At 41.3% G+C, this 21,541-nt stretch overlaps 1 protein-coding gene across 2 annotated transcripts in view; it reads left to right on the top strand.

Moving 5' to 3' along the window:
• The window catches only part of DUSP16 (dual specificity phosphatase 16), an 81,446-nt gene that overhangs the window by 32,580 nt on the left and 27,325 nt on the right, over positions 1-21,541 (top strand). Inside the window, exons 2-3 of one of the 2 annotated variants that reach the window (XM_067531002.1) lie at positions 8,564-9,161; positions 10,332-10,470. In XM_067531002.1, the coding sequence (XP_067387103.1) occupies positions 8,934-9,161; positions 10,332-10,470 (367 nt within the window). In that variant the 5' untranslated portion in view covers positions 8,564-8,933. Of the gene's footprint in view, positions 1-5,087; positions 9,162-10,331; positions 10,471-21,541 lie in introns of those variants that run through there. The other variant, XM_067531000.1, reaches the window with a different exon arrangement.

The following is a 21,541-nucleotide window of genomic DNA, read 5'->3' as shown; positions in this document are numbered from 1 at the left end:
AATTTGAATGTCCTTATGTTAACGCTCACTTTGGGCTAGTGAACTTCTAAAGTCAGTTATAGTCTTCGCTGCTTGTCTGAAGGTGAGAAGCTAAAAAATTGTACTCTGACATTTGGTGTTGAAGCAGATTAGGTAAGCTGTCAGCGCGAATGACACATGCCCTCACCCAACAATGAGAAATTTTTCCATCTGGAAACAACTTATTGCTTGGGTGGATGGGAGAAGGAGGCCAAAAAATAAACTGGGTGTGTGAGCTGCTGATTATTGAGTGATGCACTATATCAGCAACATTCTTCAGCGTTTCCCATGACTTCATGTTATAGCAATCAGGTTTGTCTGCTATAATAAACCTTGTAAATAAGCCTCATTGATCTTTGGAATGAAATAAACAGCTTGATTTCTCAACATGATCAAGTGATGATAATCAATTATGGCCACTCTGAGTTGGTATTAGCACATTAGGAGACCTCTCAATAACATTACACGTGTATTGAGAGATAAATAGGACTGTAGCCTGTTTGTTGAGAAGTGTGCTATATCACTTGTAAACATTGTTTCAAATGGCTTTATTTGTATAGTGTGCAATATTCCACTGTTGCTTAAAAGGAAACTCCACCCATCTTACTTAGATCAGCCGTCTGAAACTGCGGGTCGTGAGAAGCACTTCAGTGCAGAAATCAAATGAGAAATGTATTTTGAAAATAAAGGGCAAGACTTTGCAGACTATAGACCACAAGGCTACCTACCGGAGAGTGAAATTTTTCAAATGGAACCTTTTTTCCATTGAAAAGTATAGATTCAGGTTAAATAAAGCAGTTCACAAATTTGTGTCAATTGCTGCAATTGTTTTGGTCAAAACGTAAAAAGAAAACATTCAGAACAGTCAGTGGTTCATTTTGACACTATTAAAGCTTTAATGTTTCAGGCTAGATTCACAAGGGGATCTATGCACCATTCACAAAAAGTAGGAGGTGAGGTTCCCCCTAATACCAAACAGTTCAGTGGTTAGGGCACTCCCCTGGTGGGAGGAGATCTAAGTTCAAGTCCCTACTCCAGGTATTCTAGGGTGAGTCCCTCTCAGTCTCTCCTGTTGAAGTTCCTCTACTCTTTTTATAAAATACTTAAATATTAATTGGAGCGGAGACTGGAACCTGGGTGTCCAGTACTCATGTATTCATTGTAAAGTAGAACAGATTCCCCACCCCAAAATAAATGAAAATTCCAAAAAGTTTCAGTTCAACCCAAACCAATTTGTGTTCCAATTCCCAAAACTGCCAGAGAACCCAAAAATCAGATTGACATGGGAGCGGGGCACTTACACACTTCGTAAACCCTATTGGGTGCATATTTGCATTGTTGGAGCCTAAATACTTTTTAAAAATGTAGTGCCAGGTCTACGGTTTGTAGTTACAACTTTCCAGTTAGTGCTGGTAATGGCAAGCTTTCTGAAAAAGGATATTGCCTGGGGCCTCAGGCTGCAGTGTAGGAGACTGCGAACGACTTTCCCAATCAGTACCCAAAATAAAAAAAATTGAGATCTTTTTAAATGTTTCTATTCTACTTTCTATACAGATTGAAAAATTCAGACAAGAACATCATTCAACACTGATGTAATGCTCTAGAAGATGGTAGTTTATTGACAAAACATTCAGGAATACAGACTAATTTTAAAATGTAAATTTCAGATACGTTTTGCAGGTTATTCGTGCAAAGAAGGTGCTTTTCCTCCATCCCATTCGGAGCTATTGGACTGCTGAGCAGAACAAATTTTGTCCAAAACTCCATTTAAACTACTAATCACAGCTTCTAGCTATTACTGATCAAATAGAATGAAGGACAAAGTTGCTGAGCAATGATGCATTGACAGAAAATGTATCTGCAGTGCATGTTTGCAATGAATTGCACTTCCCTTTATCATAAGCATTCTGTTTATCAGGTAATCAAAAATGCATGCTGCCTGCATTAGAGCACGGCAAACATCCTGGACTTCACTGCAAAAATCAGCCAAAAGGGGGGGAAGGTATTTAATAAATAAATGTTCAGGGTCAAATTCTCACTTACATGCACCTGCCATTCATACAAGCCATACCAATGGAAACCCCAGTCTGCATCTGTCTGTAATGCAACTGCATTCTGGCTAGGTGGCCACAGACATGAAATGCAGATCCACTGGCAGAAGGGCGAGCAGGAGCAGCCAGCTGAAGCTTGTGGTTGCGCACAAGAATAAAACTTTCAGAAGTGCCTAAGTCACTTTTGAAAACAGCACTACGATTCCAGGGGACTTGGGTGGTCTCAAAAATTTTTACTTGAGGTTCTCTCTCTCATTGGCTTCCTCACTGCGCTTCACCATTAGACCAACTTGGAAATCCCTACTGGAGTAGGGCAAAACCTACATCTTGCATGCTCTGTGCTGACCTTAAAACTTAAGTTGTCCTGTTGAATTCATTCCCTCTGAAGCATCTGGCACTGGCCACTGGCAGGGACAGGATACTTAGATGGACCATTGGTCTGGCCATTTTTATGTTCTGAAAGATGTGCCTACGTAACAGTGGTGCTCCTTTGGTCATGCATTGAGCCCAGGCCCTCTAGGTCTAAAAGAATGAGCCTCTACTACTTGTTCTGATAGACCTGGTCACAGGCAACAGCGGATTCGTAAAAGTCCATTGGTTCATCTACACTACAGCTGGGGGTGAGCCTCCCAGCCTGCGTAGATAGATTTGTGCTAGCTAGTGTGCTAAAAAAATAGCAGCACGGATGTTGTGGCCCCAGCAGAGATTTGGAGTAGCCCGCATAAACTCAGACCAGGGAGTTGGAAGGGCTTGAGACCCCATGCTTCTGCCTGAGCAGCAACATCCACACTAACTCCAATGGCCAACTTCCTGAGCTGGGAGACTCACTTCCAGCTGCAGTGTAGACAGACCCTCTTGGTCCGTGGTTCTCAACCTATTTACCATTGTGGGCTGCATATGCAGCTCACTGTGATAGGTAGGCCACATCCGCACAATATATATACTACCTGTATGGCCCTGAGGATGTCCAATGGGCCGCAGCTGTGCGCTGATTGGGCCACAGGTTGAGAACCACTGCTCTCTGTGGTCTAGGTAGTGAAGAACCAGACCTTGGTAGCACAAGTTACATATGTGACACAGATTTTCTGCTCTGCTACCTAGCTGGCTGATTAAATTAATAGGTTTCATCTGGCTCCAGTGATTGAAGGTGATGGAAGTTTTGCCACAGGATTTCACTTTGAGCAGGATCAAGTCCCTTATGCCCCAGTCCTCACTGTAAATCATCTACCCCCACATACACAGAGCTCCGTACTCGCAGGTAACAATCAGATCTAGCCATCTACCATGGTTTCTGCTGGTCTTGAATTGCAATACATCTCCAACTGCATGGGTCATGGACTCCTTTCCAGAACAACTTTGTTCCCATTTTTCTGAGCTCAGCGTGGGGAGACCTCTAGTTGGTACATGGCCCCCAATCTGAAACGTCACTCAGATGCAGTTTTATTGAAGTAGAGGGTTTTTGCCTTGAGTTTTGGAATGTCCTGTTCAATCCCCAAATAATCTCTTTAGAATACCACGGAGCACGTGGATAAAAGAGAACTTGAAAAATAGGTTGCAGAAAGAGGAATTTACCCTATGACCTGACCTATATAGATGCCTGACCTCTGCCCATATATTATTTTGATTGGATCCATGGCCAAGACTAAACCTCAGATTTTTTTTTCATCTTTTTACAAACAGAGCAACAGGACAAAATCCACATTTTTATTTTTTTAAACCATCATTTTGATACTCCTTTCTTATACAGTTTTACCACTGTTTTTGAGGTGGGGTTTGGATGTCCAATGTGATATACTTCACTTCAAAGCAGCTTGGCTCTGTATGTGGGTTTTTGTTTTTTTCCCCTGGAAATGATGAGCACCAGTCCCTTTTTAAGGTCTTTCATGTTGGGCACTCAAAAATCTCACTTCAAGGGCCTAAATTTTCAGATATCCTCAGAGAAATACAGAGGTTTTATTGCTTTAGTACCAACGTTTCAGTGGAAGCTTGTCATTTCAGTAAAGAGGTATCAAGTACAGAGGGCAGCACTGAAGTAGTAAACAAATTATTACTAATACGAGTAGGGTTAAGGTGTGTAGTGCCTTTGCTTAGTATGTTTATGCAACAGACCCAGGTTCAATTTACTAACCTTTCTACCTAGGCTGGAAATGCTATGGAGATCACAAGATCAGTCCTTATGGTGCTTGCTTCTCCCAGCTTAAAGAATCAGCTGAAAGCAGAATGAGCACTTTTTTGAGAGGCTCTAAAAGGAATCCCCTCAGGTCCTCTTTGGCCAGAATTGTTGTTGTATAATTTAGGGCCTTGAGGTAGGCTGAAATATTTTGTGGATGGGTGTGTGTTGTGAAATTTGTTTTCTCCCCTACAACTTTGACTTAAAGAACTCTTCTAGAAAATGGTAGAAGTTAATCTGAAGTGTTTTAAAATAGAGTATTAAAAACTGTTGAGTTACTTTGGTTGCAAAGTAAAGCACTAGAAAATTAGATGTCAGATTTACAATTTTCGGTGCAACCTTAATTCTGCCTCCTTGTGCATTCAAGCTCTTCACTGAATAAGGGAAGGGTTCTGTGGGGTGGGGGGAAATGGTATGTGATCATGGAATTAAAGACACTAAAATCAAAACCAAAAACACCAGTGAAAGCCATAAGAATTCCAGGGCAGGTGTAGAACATGCAGCCACTTTCAACTTTTTTTTTTTAAATTGACTAAATTTTAAAAATTTGATTGTCCTTTTTTTCAAATATGTAGTAACTAGCAAGCAATGTTAGATGTTCCAATTTATTTATGACATTGAAACTCTCAGTGGGGTGACATTCCATGTTGATGACTTAATGCAATATCCTCATAACTGGCTGATGTTTTGCAATTCCAGCTAACCGCGGTACCTGTGATCATCCTGTAACTAGAGTTTTCTAAGATGTTTCCTGGTTCAAAGATCAGCAATATAATGGCCTGTTTATGACGAGCCAATTAAGTGCAGCCTCATGACGTTATAATTTATGTTGCATTGGAGCACAATGGGTTGACCATGCATCATGGAGTGACTCAACTTAGGTGAAAGTGATAGCTCCAACTATGAGACTAAACTAAAGGCAAAGTGCTCGTAACATTCAAATTACCACTGATGTTAATACATACCCCGAAGAGTGAAGATTACAAAACTGTATTAGAAAATTTACTGAAAGGACTCAAAAAGAGACACATGCTTCATTTTAAAAGGGGGGCGCAGTCCATACAAATGGAGTTTTAGTGTCTTTAAAAAGAATTTGGCTTTAAAAAAACTGAGATGGGGCTGACTGAGTCAGCAAGATGGAACAAATTGGCTGGGAATTTTTTTTTATAGCCTCCTAACTTAATTAATAATCCTTTTCTGAAGCAATGTTTTTAAACATTTGTAAATCAATAAAATTTTAAGACTGTTGAAAGTTCATGAAACTTCTTACCTACTTTATTTCTCCTTTGTTTTGCAGACTTAAACTCAGCCCTTTACCCATGCAAGCAGAAGGTCTGTCTCATTAAGGACCATTGTAGCTAGTGGAAATTAAACAAACGTCGAGTTAAGCAAACTTTGGATCAGGCCCTAGTATGTCTGGGTTCAGAGAGAGGAATCCAAAATTCAGAATACAATATCCTAATAAAAATATTTTTTCTTGCTCTTGCTGGTTTTAGAAACTAGGCACAACTCACTAGGCTAGCAAGCTCCAGCCATGCTTTTTGTTCTTTCATAACAAAATAGTTTAAAGCCTGTTAACTAGTTTAGCTTCTTTTTAATCCCCTTCAGCCTCCTTTTAAAAGGAGCCTGGACTTAATAGTGAACGTTCTATGTAGGATTGTATAGCTAGGATGTAGCTAGTTCCTAAAGGCCTGCAACAGGAATTTTCCCCACTTATTTTGGACTCTAGAGAAATATGTATTTCACTAGGTCTGAGCAAACTGAATAGCAATGGTGGCAACTTGCCATGAAGCAGTGGGGTCTTGGCAAATAGATAAACAACATTTTATCAACCCAGTGACTCTGTGTAAAAGTCTGGCATTTTTCTTGTGCTGATAAATTCAACGCTGTTCTCTTTAAAACATAAAACAAATTATCTTAAGGGTTTTTTGTTTTTGTTTTGTTTTTTAAAGACTAACTCTTTCTGTAAGAGTGATGAACCTTGTTCACTTTTCTGAATTGAGTTTAGATAGATGGGGGGAGGAGGTGTTTAAATTAGAGAGATACAAGGTTATTAATAGAACACCTACTGCTGTGGGATTTCCTACTGCTAAGCACAAATGACCTGTTACTGTAACAGAAGCCATGTATGCAACTATTTATGAATTAATTTGAAGTCATGAGCTAACAAGAAAGATGATGTTTTCTTCAGAACTGATTCTGCGAGGTTTTAAGTGACTCCTGTAGGGTGCTGAGCTCCTTCAGCTCCACTTGTAATTGGCACCCCCCACCTTGCACAACTGGGACCTGGGTTCGTTATGCTTGCAGAAGACTAAGGTTTACGTACTACTTTAGAACCTGATTCTGCACTGGGAAATCAGCACTTCCATCCCTACCCTTGCACTGTTCTCATTTCAGGATTAGGGCTTTAAGCTATGTGTTCTACCCTAGAAGTTTTGTGGATAGGTTTAGATGAACAGTTTAAAGAAAAATATTTTTTTTGTTTTAAAAAAACCCGAACAAACAACACACAAACATAAACCAACTTAATATTGCAGATTGTGTTAAGAGGCTTTGAACACACATCTTCACGTTGTGTATTAGGTTTCAGAAAAAATATTTTGTAAAAATGAGTGCTTTGAAGTTTATTGAAATGTTCCAGTGCTTAATTTGTATCCCACTAAGAGTGATTGATACAGGGTTTATTATTGTCTCCCCCTCCCTCCTTCTCTAACAATCCTGGTGGCTGAATTATCCTGCGCTGGTATCATCAGTCTGGTACAACCAATGGGAAGTTAAGATTGCCAGGGACACAGGTCAGATGCTACAAGCACAGGCTATGGGTAGCTGACATGCCAGAGAGCTGCTGGATTTGTGCTTTGCTTTGTGTCAGAGGTACTTCAGTTTCACATATAAGACATTTCCCTAAATAACAGGAAACAGCAGTGTTACATTGCAAAACCACACACAAACTAGAGAATGCAACCACTTGTTCCAGAGAAGGCTATATTGCATAGATTGAAGTGCAAATTGTTCATTTTAGGTATGTCTACACTGCAATTAGACACCTGCAGCGGCCCGTGCCAGATGGCTCAAGCTAAGGAAGGGGCTGTTTAATTGCCATGTAGACATTCAGACTCAGGCTGCAGCCTGAGTTCTGGGACCCTCCCTCTTCATTGGGTGAGAGAGCCTGGACTCCAGCCTGAGCCTCTATATCTACACTGCAATTAAACAGTCCCTTAGCTTGAGCCCTTCCAGCTTGAGTCAGCTGGCATGGGCCACATGTGGGTTTTTTAATTGCAGTGTAGATACACCCTTTGTGGTCCCGCTAGCTGTGCTGAATCCTGGCAGGTTTGCCCATGTCTGTTAACCCGAAACACTGTCAGTTGCAGTGCCCTTGGCCTCTATGGATATATCCCAGAGGTTCAAGGAGGAGTGTGTTCTGGGAAATTTAAAAAAGCAGCTGATCAACTGTACTGAGAGGACAGGTTGAACCATTTCATCTAGTTTGTCCACCACCCTGGCACTAAAACTGTTTAAGCTGAACTGGTTCAGGTTAAGTCAGTGTTTAACGCTGCTGAAGTCAACTCCAATGATATTTAGTAAACTGCTTGGCACAGACCTCTCACAAGTGCTCCAGTTATTGTAAACCGAACAAACGGCTTGTCTATGCTAGAGAAATTTACCATGCTAAGACTTCTGCTGTTGGCATGTTGAATGACAAATCAAAAAAATTTGGGTCCTGAAGGCAGCGTATTGCTTTTGTGTGTTCTTTTCAATCACCTTCTCCAACCAGGGGAGTTGATATTACATTTTAGCTTCTGAAAATTTCCACTCATTTTTGCCCTCATTTTAGGGTGAAACTTTCAAGAGATAAAGTGCACAAGTTCACACACACAAAAAAATCCTTTTCAAAGCATCAGGCTCTTACATTTTGCTAAATAATGTTAGATCTTCTCACTAAATCTGCTGCAACAAACCCAGGAGGGGTTTCATTGAATAGGAACACCACTGCTTCGGGCATCGCATAATTCTATTCAAACACATCGTCTAATTCTAACAGTCTCCAAGAGATTGTTCCAGTGGCAATAAAATTCTCCAGTTCAGACTGATTGTATTTGCCTGAACAGGCTAATTGTATGGTCAGGATAGTTGGAGTAGCTTCAGAGCCCACGCTTCCAGATATTACCCTTATGTGTTTGGAATGTACAGCAAAGAAAATGTGATGTTTCAAGTGTATATAGAAAATGTAATAACGGCTGCAGAGCATGGGGCTAGATTGTGATAATGTCAAATATTGTGTACTAGAAGCGCTTTTTTCCCCCCCCCCTTCTCCCTCTTCTAGGCCCTCAGTCCGGTGTAAAGCTGGTGGTGGCGAGCATAGGTAAAGAATGATGTAATGCAGTGGCAGCCCAAAAGCATCTTTTGTGTGGATTGTGAAATGGCTACTCCATAGTCGTCGTCTGATGAATCAGATGTGAGGGGCTGCTTTGTGGAATGAGCCCTTTGTAACAGCGCATCAAATGGAAGCAGAAGGAGACATTCACTTGGAGGGCTCTTTCTGAAAATGGGTTTAACTTTTCTTTTGCCAGTCACTACCAGCATGACCTCATACACTTTCAGTACAATGGAGTGGCTAAGCCTTTGAGTACATAGCCATTACATCATCTCTGCAAATTAGAGAGGGAGGTGGTAAAAGAGGCCTTATTGTTGTCATGGCTGATGAGATAAGGACTCAACTCATGGTTGCTGAGAGGTTGGTGGCTTTACTGGAAAGTGGCACAGAAAAATTGCTGCTGATTGATAGCCGTCCCTTTGTGGAATACAATACATCCCACATCTTGGATGCTATCAGTATCAACTGCTCCAAGCTTATGAAGCGGAGGCTGCAGCAGGACAAAGTATTGATTACAGAGCTCATTCAGCATTCAGCAAAACACAAGGTAAGGCTGGTTTTGCTTTTGTGTGTGTTTAAGGTGTGTGGAAGTAAAACTTAAAAAATAAAATTAACCTACTTCGTAGTGATATGAGTAATGAACTGCCGTCTTCCACAACTTCATTATCTAGTGCTAAGGAGCGACAGTAAATAGCATTATTTCACCAATAATTTATCTATCAGTGATATAGTAATGTTTAAGAATTTAAGATTACTTGAATAAAAACCTCCATTTGTTTACTTCTCTGTAATCATGTAGTATGTATGGCCCTTTATATTTAGCTAATTCACATTTCAATGTATATTTTTGCAAATTAAACTTCAAACATTTTGGTGTATGAAATACAAGGAATACTATCGTAAGGACCCCCTTTAGAGACCAACACAAAAATCTAGTTGCCTAATGGAAGTTGTTTTCTAATCCATGTGGGAAAGAACTGTATTTAGTGTTTTGTCAAGGATTCTTTGGGATGGTCCTTTAGGGCAGCAAGGATTGCTCGATAAGAGGTTTCACTGTACATTATGGAAGGAAATGTGTAAATTACAACCCCTCCCCCCCACACATCTAGTTAAATGTAAAACAGCTTTTATTTGGATTTAAAAGATAAGCACATCAGACTTAGGCCAATGAGAGAGAGAATTTTAAATGTAGTGAAAGTGGATCTATTTATTTGAGGTCTCTCACTGTTTTGGGTTGGGGGACGAAAGATGGAGGGGAGAGAAAGCGAGAACCTGTCTATGCACAAATTTTTTGCTGTGGGTTTACATTTTCTAAAGGTATAGTTTGGAAAGACTTTCAAAAAAGTTACTATTCAAGTTTTATAGCTGTAATAAAATATACTTTACCTGTCCAAAAGTCAAAATAGTTTGGGAGAAGAAGCTAAAGTTTAATGTTTTACATTTGAATGCAAAACGCCTCAATTAAAGTGACTCAAATGTGCCCAGTGGATGAACCTCATGCAGCAAGCTTCAATCCTGATTAGATATTCCAGTTACTAAACCCTGAAGGGCTACAGTTCAGTCAGGTCTAATAAGGGGTGCAAGAATGTCAGTTTTATTTAAAACTGTATGTAAAATCCAGATACTGTATGGTAAAAATGTAAGATCTCTTAGTTCTATTTTGTAAGGGGGGAGTGTTTCCTAGCCTTTTCCTTACCTACAATTATTTGTGTTTCAGATTGAGATTGATTGTAAGCAAGAGGTGGTGGTATATGATCAAAGTTCCAAGGATGTCGCACCTCTCTCATCTGACTGCTTTCTTACTGTACTTCTGGGCAAGCTGAAGAACAATTTCAACTCTGTACACCTGCTTTCAGGTAGGATGCAAGAAATCACTCGAAAGAGGAAGGGTGTAATTCTTTATATATACACAGAGTGTGTACACTTTTTCCTTTTTGTAGATAAGAAGTGTTATACTGAACCTGCTGTAGTCAGTTCACTTAAGTGTATATATTTAGTTGTAGGGTTTAAAAAATAGTTACAGTACTATGTGCAGATGTATATGCAGCACATGCGAGCATCTCTATAAAGCTAAGAGCATCACTTCTATTTACACCAGGGCTTTTTACACCACTAGCAGTGTAAACTGAGAACTGGGTTCTAGGCTTCTTAACTAGAAAAGTTTATTATCTTTGACCCTGAAGCAGCATAAGAATGCAGTTCCTTGCTCTTAAAGCCTTGTATACATGGAGGGGGGGGAAGAAGAAGAGATATCCCTCCATTGCTGAACCAGTGCATAGAACTAAAATATGCACACTCTGAAAAGAAATACCATATTCTCAGTCTTACGTGGTTTTTAAATCTATTCCGTAAGAGTTAAATCTCTATCCCTGCTCTTAATTCTTCAGGTCTGTCAGGGAAACACAGAAAGCAGAGATCCTAGAATGCAGGGTGTGTGTTAAGTTTTTGTTTGGGGTGTTTTTTTGGGGGGAAGGGGTGAATGGGGGAGCAGCAGGCTCTCATCTCAGGACAAAATGCTGCAGACACACATGATGCCAGGAGAAAGGAAGAAGAAGGGGAATGAAGTGAAGCCAGTGCTTGGAGGGAGAGAGAACAGTGCATAGAAATAGAGGAGACTGACCATGTAGGGTAAGTGGACCAGTGGGAAGCACATACACATCAGTGCAGGCCTGAGTTTGGTCTCTGGACCAAATGGGAGCCAACAACACTGTGAAGGCAGCACACTCAGCTTCTACAGATGCGGCTTGTATCTCCCATTCTAGTTTCCCCCCTCCTTACCTGGCCAAGCGACAGAAAGGATCGGTAGGTAAAGAGAAGGGAGAATCTTCCTGACCTGAAAGAAGGGTTTGCAGAGCTTGTTTGACCGAGGAGGGAAAATTTTAGAAACCTGCCCTCCAAAAACAAAAACAAGCCCTCAAAGCTGGCTTCAGTCATTGGGAAGGGAAAGCTGCACAGAAGTGAAGGAGAAAATGGTTGTAAGAAAATTGAAAAGAAAAACAAATGAAATGCAGAGGGAAGGGGGAGAGAGAAGACATTCTGAAGAAAGATTTCCTTTTGGCAGGAGGCTGCATTTGAGGTTTTTCAGTGACTTCGTCCAACAGTGGTGGTGAATTGATTGTGCTTGTTGGGGGTGGAAAAAAAAAAACCTGAGACAATTGCCCAGCTCTAATTTGAAAGCAGGGTGTGGGGAATCTCCGGAAGATCTTCCAGCAGAGAGAAACTCAACTCAGTGCCTCTTGCTATTGATGATGCAGTGAAAAGTCTCCAGTGCTTGAAGCAAAATAAAGTTATGGGGCAAAATCCTACCCTGGAACGTGTGCATTTGATTTCCGTGAGAGCTATGCACAGACATGGGGTAGAATTGTTTAATTATGTCTGGGCGCTCGGAGACTGCTTTTACTTCTTGGCTGTCTTATCAAGAGAGTTGTGCTTCTAAACTTTAGTTTCTGGCCCTACAGCAAAATAGTTCTTGGGTATGAGAGGCCCCCCCCCGAATAAACAGAATAGAGTTAACCTCAGGGCACGGTATAAATGTATTGTGAAGTGCTGAAATATGTGACTCCATTTTAATAAAGCATTAAACTGTTTGCTTACAATGGACTTGTTAGAAGCAGTTCATGCCACATCATGAAATCCTTTTTCTGATCCAATTTACAAGTGTCTGACCTGTCCAACTGGCTGGGTTGAGGATGGGTTTTTGTTTTTAATAACCTACACTGGATTATTGCATCATGCCACAATACAAAGTATTCACACTTAATGTTCCCAGAGGCAAGACGTACCACGTTTTTACTCCTAGAAATGCCATCCAGCTCCATAATAACTAAGGGACCAACCTCCTGGAGAGGAATGAGGCAGCCAGAGAGAATTCCATGAGGCTCACCTCCCAGCATTTTCAGGGAATCATCATCCCGATGGGAGTGGGGAGATCAGACATGGGATCAGTGAGGAAGAGACTCCTAGGTTCTGTGGAGACTGACTTCTATGCATCAATTAAAGGTTTCCTACTGATGATATTGCTCCAGCACAGTAGGACTCAGTGCTGCTTTGGAAACATTAACTCAGGTGGGAGGGGAAGCTGGGTGCTGAGTAGGGGAGTCTCCTGCTCTGCTCCCACTCCCACTTCTCACATGCCTCCTAATCTCCAGGGAGAGAAGGCCCCACAAACTCTTTTGTGGCATCTAGGGAAAGAGTGAGTGATGGTGCAGAAGGAAAACACCCCAGCTCTCCATGACCAGGGCAAATACCACTTGTGTAGGTCATGTTTACACTAAGGAAAAAAGGTTAATTATTAGCATGTTAGTTACGTGTTTAAAACTAAACTATTAATGTGTTAGCTAATCCGTGTAAACCTAGGCTTCCCACTAAAGTTGAGCTCCTACCAGCTAATGTGTTACTACCCCAGTGTAGACAGAATATATACTTTTACATGTATTTAAAAACCTCTCTTCTCACTGAAGGGAAGGCTGTAGATTCACCCTCACTTATAGTGGGGATAATCTGATTTTTGTGGTTGCAGAGTATAAATATAATTGAGAAATGGAAAGAGTTACTACCTGTAGTAGATTAATAACTGTGCTATTTCAGGAAAGATGTACCAAATAAGAAACTGCTAGGAAATAAACTGCTTCATCTCCAAGTCTCCTCCTTTTATATCCAGCTTCCTCTGTTTTTAATATTTATGTAGGAAAATATCTTGCCCAGTCTACAATTGTTTGTTTTTAATAGAAGGTTAGGAACTAAAAAAAGGAGCAAGTCTTACACAAGTGGTGGACAAGGCTGTAGATTATGTAATCTTAGAAACATTGCCTTTCCTGCTTGGCAGTATTTTAAGTATTAGTCTGTTAGACTTAAAATCTTTCCCCTTTTGCCTGTTTGTTTTTTTTGTTTTTTTTTTTTTTAAAGTAGTATAAAATTTAGTTTTAAAAAAATGCAGTAGCTTGCTGGTGCCTCGCTCTGTAGAAGACTGGATAAAATTGTTTTTTCAGCAAGTTCATGACGAGACCTCATAAAATGTTTATGGCTAATAAGGAGTTCAAGGGTCAATGCACCATGCAGAAAGGAAAAACCTAAGTCCAAAGGTTTTTTCTTAATCACTGTGTAGTTTATTTTCAACAATGACCTGAAATAAACATTGTTTGGGGGAGGAAGAGGTTACTCAATAGCGGTTAATAGACTTCTTGGGAGTGATCTCACTGATTCCCATTACTGAGTGTTCGGTGAGTTTGTTTGTTTGTTTTAATTGAGGCTTCTCAAGGCATGCTCTCCCCTGAAGCTCACTTTCATTGAAACTGCAGATGTACAGCTCCTTAAAGGGAAACTATTAGCTAAAACCCTTGATCTGACCTAGTAAAAACAGTTTGTCATCTTCTGGGCAATGTTCTTAGGATTCTGAAGATCTGTTTTGGCGTTTAAACTTACAACTGTGCTCATGATATTGAAATATGGGCACCCAGTGCTTATCCCTATTCCCAGTGCAGTCAGTGGCACAACTCCCTTTGACTTACTGGAGCAGGATTTGAACATTCTGTTCCTACCTCTTGAAAACTGGAATGTGTATCACCACAACCTTGTTTTAAAGCCACTGTTTTTGCAGTGTTGTTGCTTGTGGCAGAAGCAGTTAGCTAAGGAACTATACTGACATCCTCAGTAACAGCGATGCATTAAACAAAGCGGAAAACAAGGAGTCATGTTTTAATTTCAGATCCATGGTGGTTGAAGCTCCACACTCTGCTATAGGGCTACGTGCAGCTGCTTGAAAGCTTCCCCCATTTACCTGGCTTCCTGCTACAGCTTTAATGAAACATTCTGTATATTCCCACTAACTGCATTTCAAAGGCTGCCTGCTGTGAAGACGAAGTGGACGTTTTCTGGTTTACTGCGAGTGCTGCAGTAAGTTCTCATATACTTTAGGGTAAAGGGGAAGATCTTGGCAAAACAGAAAAAATTCCACACTTTGAACATGTTAGTGTAATATACAAGTACCATACTGAATCCCAAAGAAATGGTTCCATGTAAAAGTGTCTAGATCCAGGCCTAATTCTGCAATCCTTTGTCACAAACAGTTCCAGTTACTATTTTAGGATTGCTTTGGGCTAAGGAAGGGTTGCAGTAATAGGATCCATTTTGGTGGTAAGTCTTAAGGGCTACTTTTACTTTCTCTGTCGACCACATGCACTTGATGCACTCATACCACGATATTTGGCATCTTATAACTGCATATAATGTGAATATGGCCAATATAGAAAACTTGCATAAGATAGCATACACCCTATCTCCAGAACACTACATTAGAAGAATGTTAAGGTTGCAAAGTCACACACTCAATGGCTATGAAATGCCAGAAAAAATGTTACCTGTGCAACCCTAATTTAGCCCTCTTTGTACATATACATTATGATACAATTGCTAATTACATGATCACATGCTATTTTTCCATAGGACCTATGCCTTATTTGCTGCACAGGATGAATTCAGTATTTCTTTGTATCTTCTTCTTCCAGTGTGTGGCTCCATGTATTATTGGACACATCCTCCACCCACCCACCTGCATGAGCGCGCGCGCACCTCTCCCCCCCCGCAGGGTCAGGATCTGTAGTTCCCCAGAGCAGTCCCCTGCCACCTAACTAATGGCGTAACTCTTAATAGAAGAAGGCTGTTATCTTCTCTGTGGACAGACCACTGGAGTGAGATGGAGATACTTTGCCAGTGGGTTTCACAGCTAGTTGCTAGAACATGACTCCTGGGAACAATGGGTTCAATTGTAGGTTCTGGGGAGGAGCATGATCTAATCGTTAGACTCTTCTGGTCCTCACCCCTCTGGAATTCAAGCTAAGCAGCTTCCTCCTTCTCCTTGTTGCATGGGCACCAGTGAGGGAGAATTGGGAGCATAGGAGAGCTCGTCTCCCTGCTTTCAGTTCCAGTGTCTGGCGCACACTGGTCCAGCCCAGGCAGCCAAGTGGAGCAACTGGAAGAGTCCAGCTTGGCCCCTGCAGCCCTGGGAGGGAACGTGCAGTTAGCTGCAGACAGGGGCTGGAGCATGTCCAATGCAGATAAAATCTTTGGAGAATTTAGCTGCAAAACTCTTAACACTCTTTTTTTCAGAAGTTTATAACAGACAAATTTGGACAGGTCCCAGCCACCCCCAGGGACAGCAAAAAGCTCATCAGTTATCTCTGGCCAGCTCCCTTGCCAAACTTCAATTCTCCGGAGACGTTAGAGCTTTTCTAGCAGCTTAAGTTATTTTTAAAATAGGCAAAGCAGTATATTCATCCCTCCATCTGAAAAATGGCTGAGCTGTTTTGGGTAAGACACCCACCCTTCTTCCCCCCCATCCCCTCCAAAAAGCTCAAGGTAGATACTTGGCATGGAAACACTCAGCCTGAACGGCTGAAGTTTGACAGTTATAAGCAACTGAAGACAGTTTTATAAGGAGAAGTGACAAGCAATCTTAGCTATTGACCTTTCTACTTCTCCAACTGAATTGTTAGCATCTATGAGTTTCATTCCCACGGTATGAGAATTATTGATGTTTACTCAAGTGATAGTCACAAAAAGCACGTCAATGAGTTAGTATCTTTTTTAAAGTGTGTTCTATGCCGCAGCCAGTTCATAGTAATGGATCCTTGTTTTCTCCCCGTCACTACCCCAGTAAAAAAAGAAAGAATTCAGACTAATTTTCGTTGTATGCAAGATACAAAAATGGAGCCAAAGAACTTCTTTCTATGGCCTTTTTTTACACCGATTATTCTCAACTTTTGCCACATATCGCTCCATTGGTGGAAATAACACAGTGTAAACAAGATGTGCATGACCTTTGGCATCTTTACCACCATATCATCTACACTTGTTCTGTGCAAAGTTGGATGAGATAGTGGTAAAACACCAGTACTCTGTCCACACTGGAGCACCCACCATTGGTGGGGCTGCAGCTGGAGTAGTGCAGGAGCGGGAAATTTGAAGAGGAAGCTCAGTGTAGATTCAGCCTGTCATAACCTATCTTTGACGTGAGTAGGGCCACTCATGTGAGTTAAGGATTACAGAATTAGCGGGAGACTTTCAAAGGCACAAATGATAGGTGCCTGAATGCTGTTTGAAAGTGTTTTCCTTAGGGCATTTCTGCTTTTGTCAAAGCCTTGGTAAAGACCTGTGTGCTCTGAAGCTTCCATCAGTGTGTCTGTCTCTTGGGCTCTCTGGGACACAGTTACTGGGGAGGCTCTGTTACACCTACACAGAAATAGGATTTACTGGCCTAGGCCCCCAGGATGACAGCTGTAAAGCATCCCAGCCAAGGAGGCCATGATCTGGTTAGGAGCCTTCTATTCACTGCTGTAATATAATGGATTTGGTTTTTAATCTGCTCTAAGAACTCAGCAAAACTCTGTGTGAATGGATAGAACAGGAAAGTGCAGGGGGAAAAATGTATGACATGGCAGTGTTCCTAACTGAGCTCTGCTGCGCAAACTTATGTAATGGAAAATGGCAGGCATCCCTGTGCAGCGAGCTGGAATGTCTGAATTGTAATGATCTGTGTAGAGCTGCAGTTCAGTTACACAAGGTGGAAACTTTGCAGATTCATAAAAATTCAAGTCAGAAAGTTGACAACTTTTCTCTCTTTTCTTTGCTGTAAACAGGGAAAAGACTGCCGTAGCTTTAGATAAACATTGTAATGTGTGTGGGGGGGGGGGGGAGGGGGGGGAGGAGGAGAATAGGAATGGGAACACAATTCTGAAGGTGCCACTTATAAGTCACAACTCAGAAATACCTAATCCTACTTGATGCAAAGTGCACTTCGCTAAAGTTCATGTATTTGTATACATACAGTTTTTATATTACTACTGCTTAATTTTGCTATTGACTAGTACACAAGGCATTTCTACAACCCCCACACACCCTCAGTCTCTGTTCAACTCTTGTTTGGAGGATGGCAACTTCTAAAATTCTGGTTTGTTCTTATGGTCTTTTGGTTCTAAACTAGTCTTTTACATTGTCTCAGCACAATTGCTACTAAGAATATCCAGGAGTGAAAATGGAAATGAGGTAGATAAGTTTGCATAAATATAGATAACCAAGTTTAACTTATCTGGCAAAACATTTTTAAAAATTAGAGAAATGTTGGTAAATAGCAGTATTTTTTTTTATGAACTTTTAGTTTTAAAGGTGTATTAGAGTTCCACTTTATAAAACTTACAAACAGAAGTGGCCGTAGCTGGGGGGGAAAGAAAACCAAAACACTTTGGGTTGGTAAAGTGGTAAACCTTTTATCAGTCAAATGATCTCTCATTGCTTGGTTTTGGGTCTGTCACTTGGGATTTGGACTCTACTGTTTCCCACTTCCCATGCCTTCTAACTTAAAATAAATGTATATTTAACACTGAGCTTGGGAAAGGCTAAGCATATTATCTAAGTTAGGTTTGGCAATACTGAGAAACTGGCAGACAGATGAGTAGTTTCTTTCCTTTCCCTCCTGTCCGTGTGGAAAGAGAATAAACTTCAAAGGAGAAATTCTGTCTCACCTTTGAACTCTGATAATCTCTAAATAAACTTCAAGGTGGGGAGGGAAGGGGGGGAGGTTGTGGAAAATCAAACTGTTTGAATGATACTAAAATGTTACAAAGGTTGTATCCCCCTGCTTTGCTTGGTATTGCCAGAATACCTTGTCTCTGGGCTTCCACGCTTTCAAACATACACTGATTGATTGAAACCAGAGATCAATCAATCAAGTAGCTAAGGAAGGAATTGTTCCATGAATCTTGCCATGTATCCATATATCTGGCTTTTGGTTTTCCAGTAGTATGTGTTTGTCAGACTAGTGGGATGTGCGCTAAATATTTCACAAAAGAAAAACCTTTTTAAAAAAGGATGTGCTGTCTCTTTGGACTTCATTTTATAGGTGCTCTTTGTGGATTTCCAGTGCTTTCATTCAGACCTCTAAACAGGGGTATCTCAAATTAACTAAAGGCATGTCTATATGTACAGTGCTGCAGCTGTTCCAATACAGCTGTGCTGCTGTAGCGTGTCTGGTGAAGACGCAGTATGCCAATGGGAGAGAGGTCTCCCGTGGGCATGAAAAGTCACCTCCCCGAGCAGCAGAAGCTATGTCAGCAAGAAAACCTCTCCCGCCAACATAGCACTGTGCACACGAGTGCTTATGTTGGTGTCACTTACGGCTCTCAGGAAGTGGTTTTTTCACACTTCTGAGCAACCTGTTATGTCGACATAGGCTGTAGTGTAGACATGTCTATACTGATGGTGGCAAATTCGCCACCACCAGATCGATCTTTCTGGATCGATCGAGCAGTCAGTGTAGACCCGCTCAATCGATCAGGAAGTCGACGCTGGTAAACCACCCCCTCAAGTAGTGTAGTCCTGCATTGACGGCTCAGCGCAGCGAGAACAGCGCGCAGAAGGGAAGCACAGCCGTCATCGTGTGTTACTCAAGCTACTCTGCTTAGTTTGCAGAACTCCCGTCGACTGCAGCTGAATCTCCAGGTAAGTGTAGACCAGGACATAGTATTAGTCTCCATTAGTTTGAGAAGGAGACAGCTTGAACTCCCTTGATGTTTTAACCTCTCAACTGGGGAACCTCATTTTAGAGATCAGTTTTCTCTCACCCTCCCTCAAATTAAATTTCTTCCCTCTTCCTGGGCTTCACTTCCAAATTCTTGGCAGAGGAGAACTGCACTGGGCTCCCTTCAGAGCTTACCTTGCTCTTATTTTACAGGAGCACAAGGAGTAAATGAAGTGATGTGTGAAATTACCTGTTCTTCTTACTAACGTTTCATATTTCAAGATGTTTTTCCTGACAGTCTCAAAAATAAGGAAATGTTTGGGAGGAGAGAAGGTACTAACACATGCACAGGCAGACACCTCTACCTCTTGCTTTCTTGTGCTTTGTCAACATGTTCTCAACCCACTTAAAAAGGGCACAGTAAGGGTGCCCCCCACTCAGAGGGTGCAAGGGGAGCATGGCCTCATGGTCACACTGTAGTCAGTGGCCAGCATAGGGGTTATGGGGCAGGGATTCTTAATCTCCAGGACTCACCAGTGGGGGAAGGAAGATCTCTTTCCTGGTTGTCCCAGTGTTGGGGCCTCCCTTCCGTCAAGGTGGGTCCTTCTTTGAAGGCAGTGGTGCTGGATCCAGGGCCTACTGCAGCTCTATTTCCTTCCAGCTTTTCCACCCAAATGAGCCTCTCCTCTCTCTTTTATGTGCTCAACCTGATGGAGCATTTGCTGCAGGTGTGTCGGGGTAATGCTGGCTGGGCTCAGAATGAGCCCTTAACCCCTGGTTTCCCAGTGTGGAGTTTGTATACTCCATCACAGGCACCTATCTGTAGAAACTTAATGGGAGAATTTCAGTTCTATGTCTTCATCTTCTAAAAGAAACTTCAAAGGGATGTTAGGAGGAAGGATTGTTTAGTGGTTAGTAATTTATTTGTATTGTAGTAATGTCGTGAAGTCAGAGTTGAGGACAAGGGCCCTATTATGCTAGGCACACATTCAGTGAAAAGTCTAATTCTCCCCACAAAGAATTGTTTATTGTCTCACACTTAGATTGTAAAAGATGGATACAAGACAGTGCAGAGTACAAGGTAACAGTGAAACACTCTGATTAGTGTAACAATCAGTGATTACAACCCACTAGCTGCTTACTCATTGTTGCGTGTTTTATAGGCATCACAGTAGAGATAAGTTTTTAGAAAGATTTGAACAGCATAGTGGTCTGTGGAGTTTTACAGGAAGTTTCTCCCATGCCAAAAGGGCTGCATGGGAGAAAGGGCAGAGGTGAAATTGAACTAATGGGCAATAAAGGCTGGCATCATTGGCAGAACAGCGGCAAGGATTGACAACTTATTGCCAGGTAAGAGAGGCATTAGGGCAGGGCTAACCATGAATGGATTTAAAACTGAAGATGAGTAGCTTGTGTTTCTGTGGTGAAAAAGGGGTGTTTGAGGTAGCTGCAGACCAAGAGTTATGAGATCTGGATCTTGAGTTATAGTAAGTGACTGCCAGGGTCTTAATGTGTGACCACTTAACCTTCACTTTGCCTTTGTTTCCCATATCCAAAATGGGGATAACACCTACCTCACAGGGGTGAGGAGGCTCTATTAAAGAACTTTTGAGTGCCTCTGATCAAAATGTACTATGTAAATTAAGTATTTTTTTATTCAGAACCTGCCAACATTTAAATTTTGCCAAAATCTTCCAGGTTATCTTTCATCAGCACTATCCCTTAAAGTGTGTATGAAGGCCTAGGTTGAACCAGCTGAAGGAACTGTTAAGGCATGAATACTTAAAGTAAGTCACTGGAACATAGCATGAGGCTAGGAGACTTCTAATTTTATTTTAGTTTAAATGCTCTTTGCATTAGGATTTCATCTTGAATGATTTAATTGGGTATTAGATCATACTGGTAAAATGTTTAAGCTACACATCTTTGTACTTTACAAATCCAGATCATAGACCCAAAACCTAGCAGAATTCATTCCTATAAGAGAGGCTGTTGTTGCTCTTTAGTGAAAGTTGCTGGTTTGATGACCCTGGAGAAGGGAAATTATCTGTCTAAAGTAGTGAAATGGTACAGGCAGCTGCAACCAACAATATTTTCCCAACGTTATCAAACTACCCCATTCTGACTTGGAGGGACCAATTCTAGGATTGTGAAAGTAGTTTTGTCTCTCTGCCCATTCAGTCTTTGTATGTGTTGGTAGTTAAACTGGGCAGTTTTAAGGACCTGTCTCAGTTCTTTTCCTACAAAGTAGATGTAACCATTAACAGTGGCAACTTTCTGGTCTGTGTCCCCTCATTCAGGTACCCCGTGTTTAAGCAGTAGTGCAGACCTATCTCTGCCGAGATACGAATGAATTTGAACTGGGAAAAAAAACTCAGCATGAAGGGATTTGTGAAACCTTTTCATCCCTTCTAGGT

Source organism: Emydura macquarii, unplaced genomic scaffold, assembly GCF_026122565.2.
Source record: "Emydura macquarii macquarii isolate MOO-44397 ecotype Brisbane River unplaced genomic scaffold, CSIRO-AGI_Emac_v2 contig_3122, whole genome shotgun sequence".
NCBI classification, from domain to species: domain Eukaryota; kingdom Metazoa; phylum Chordata; order Testudines; family Chelidae; genus Emydura; species Emydura macquarii.
Note: the sequence above shows the minus strand (reverse complement) of the source record. Positions and strands in the feature narration are given on the sequence as shown.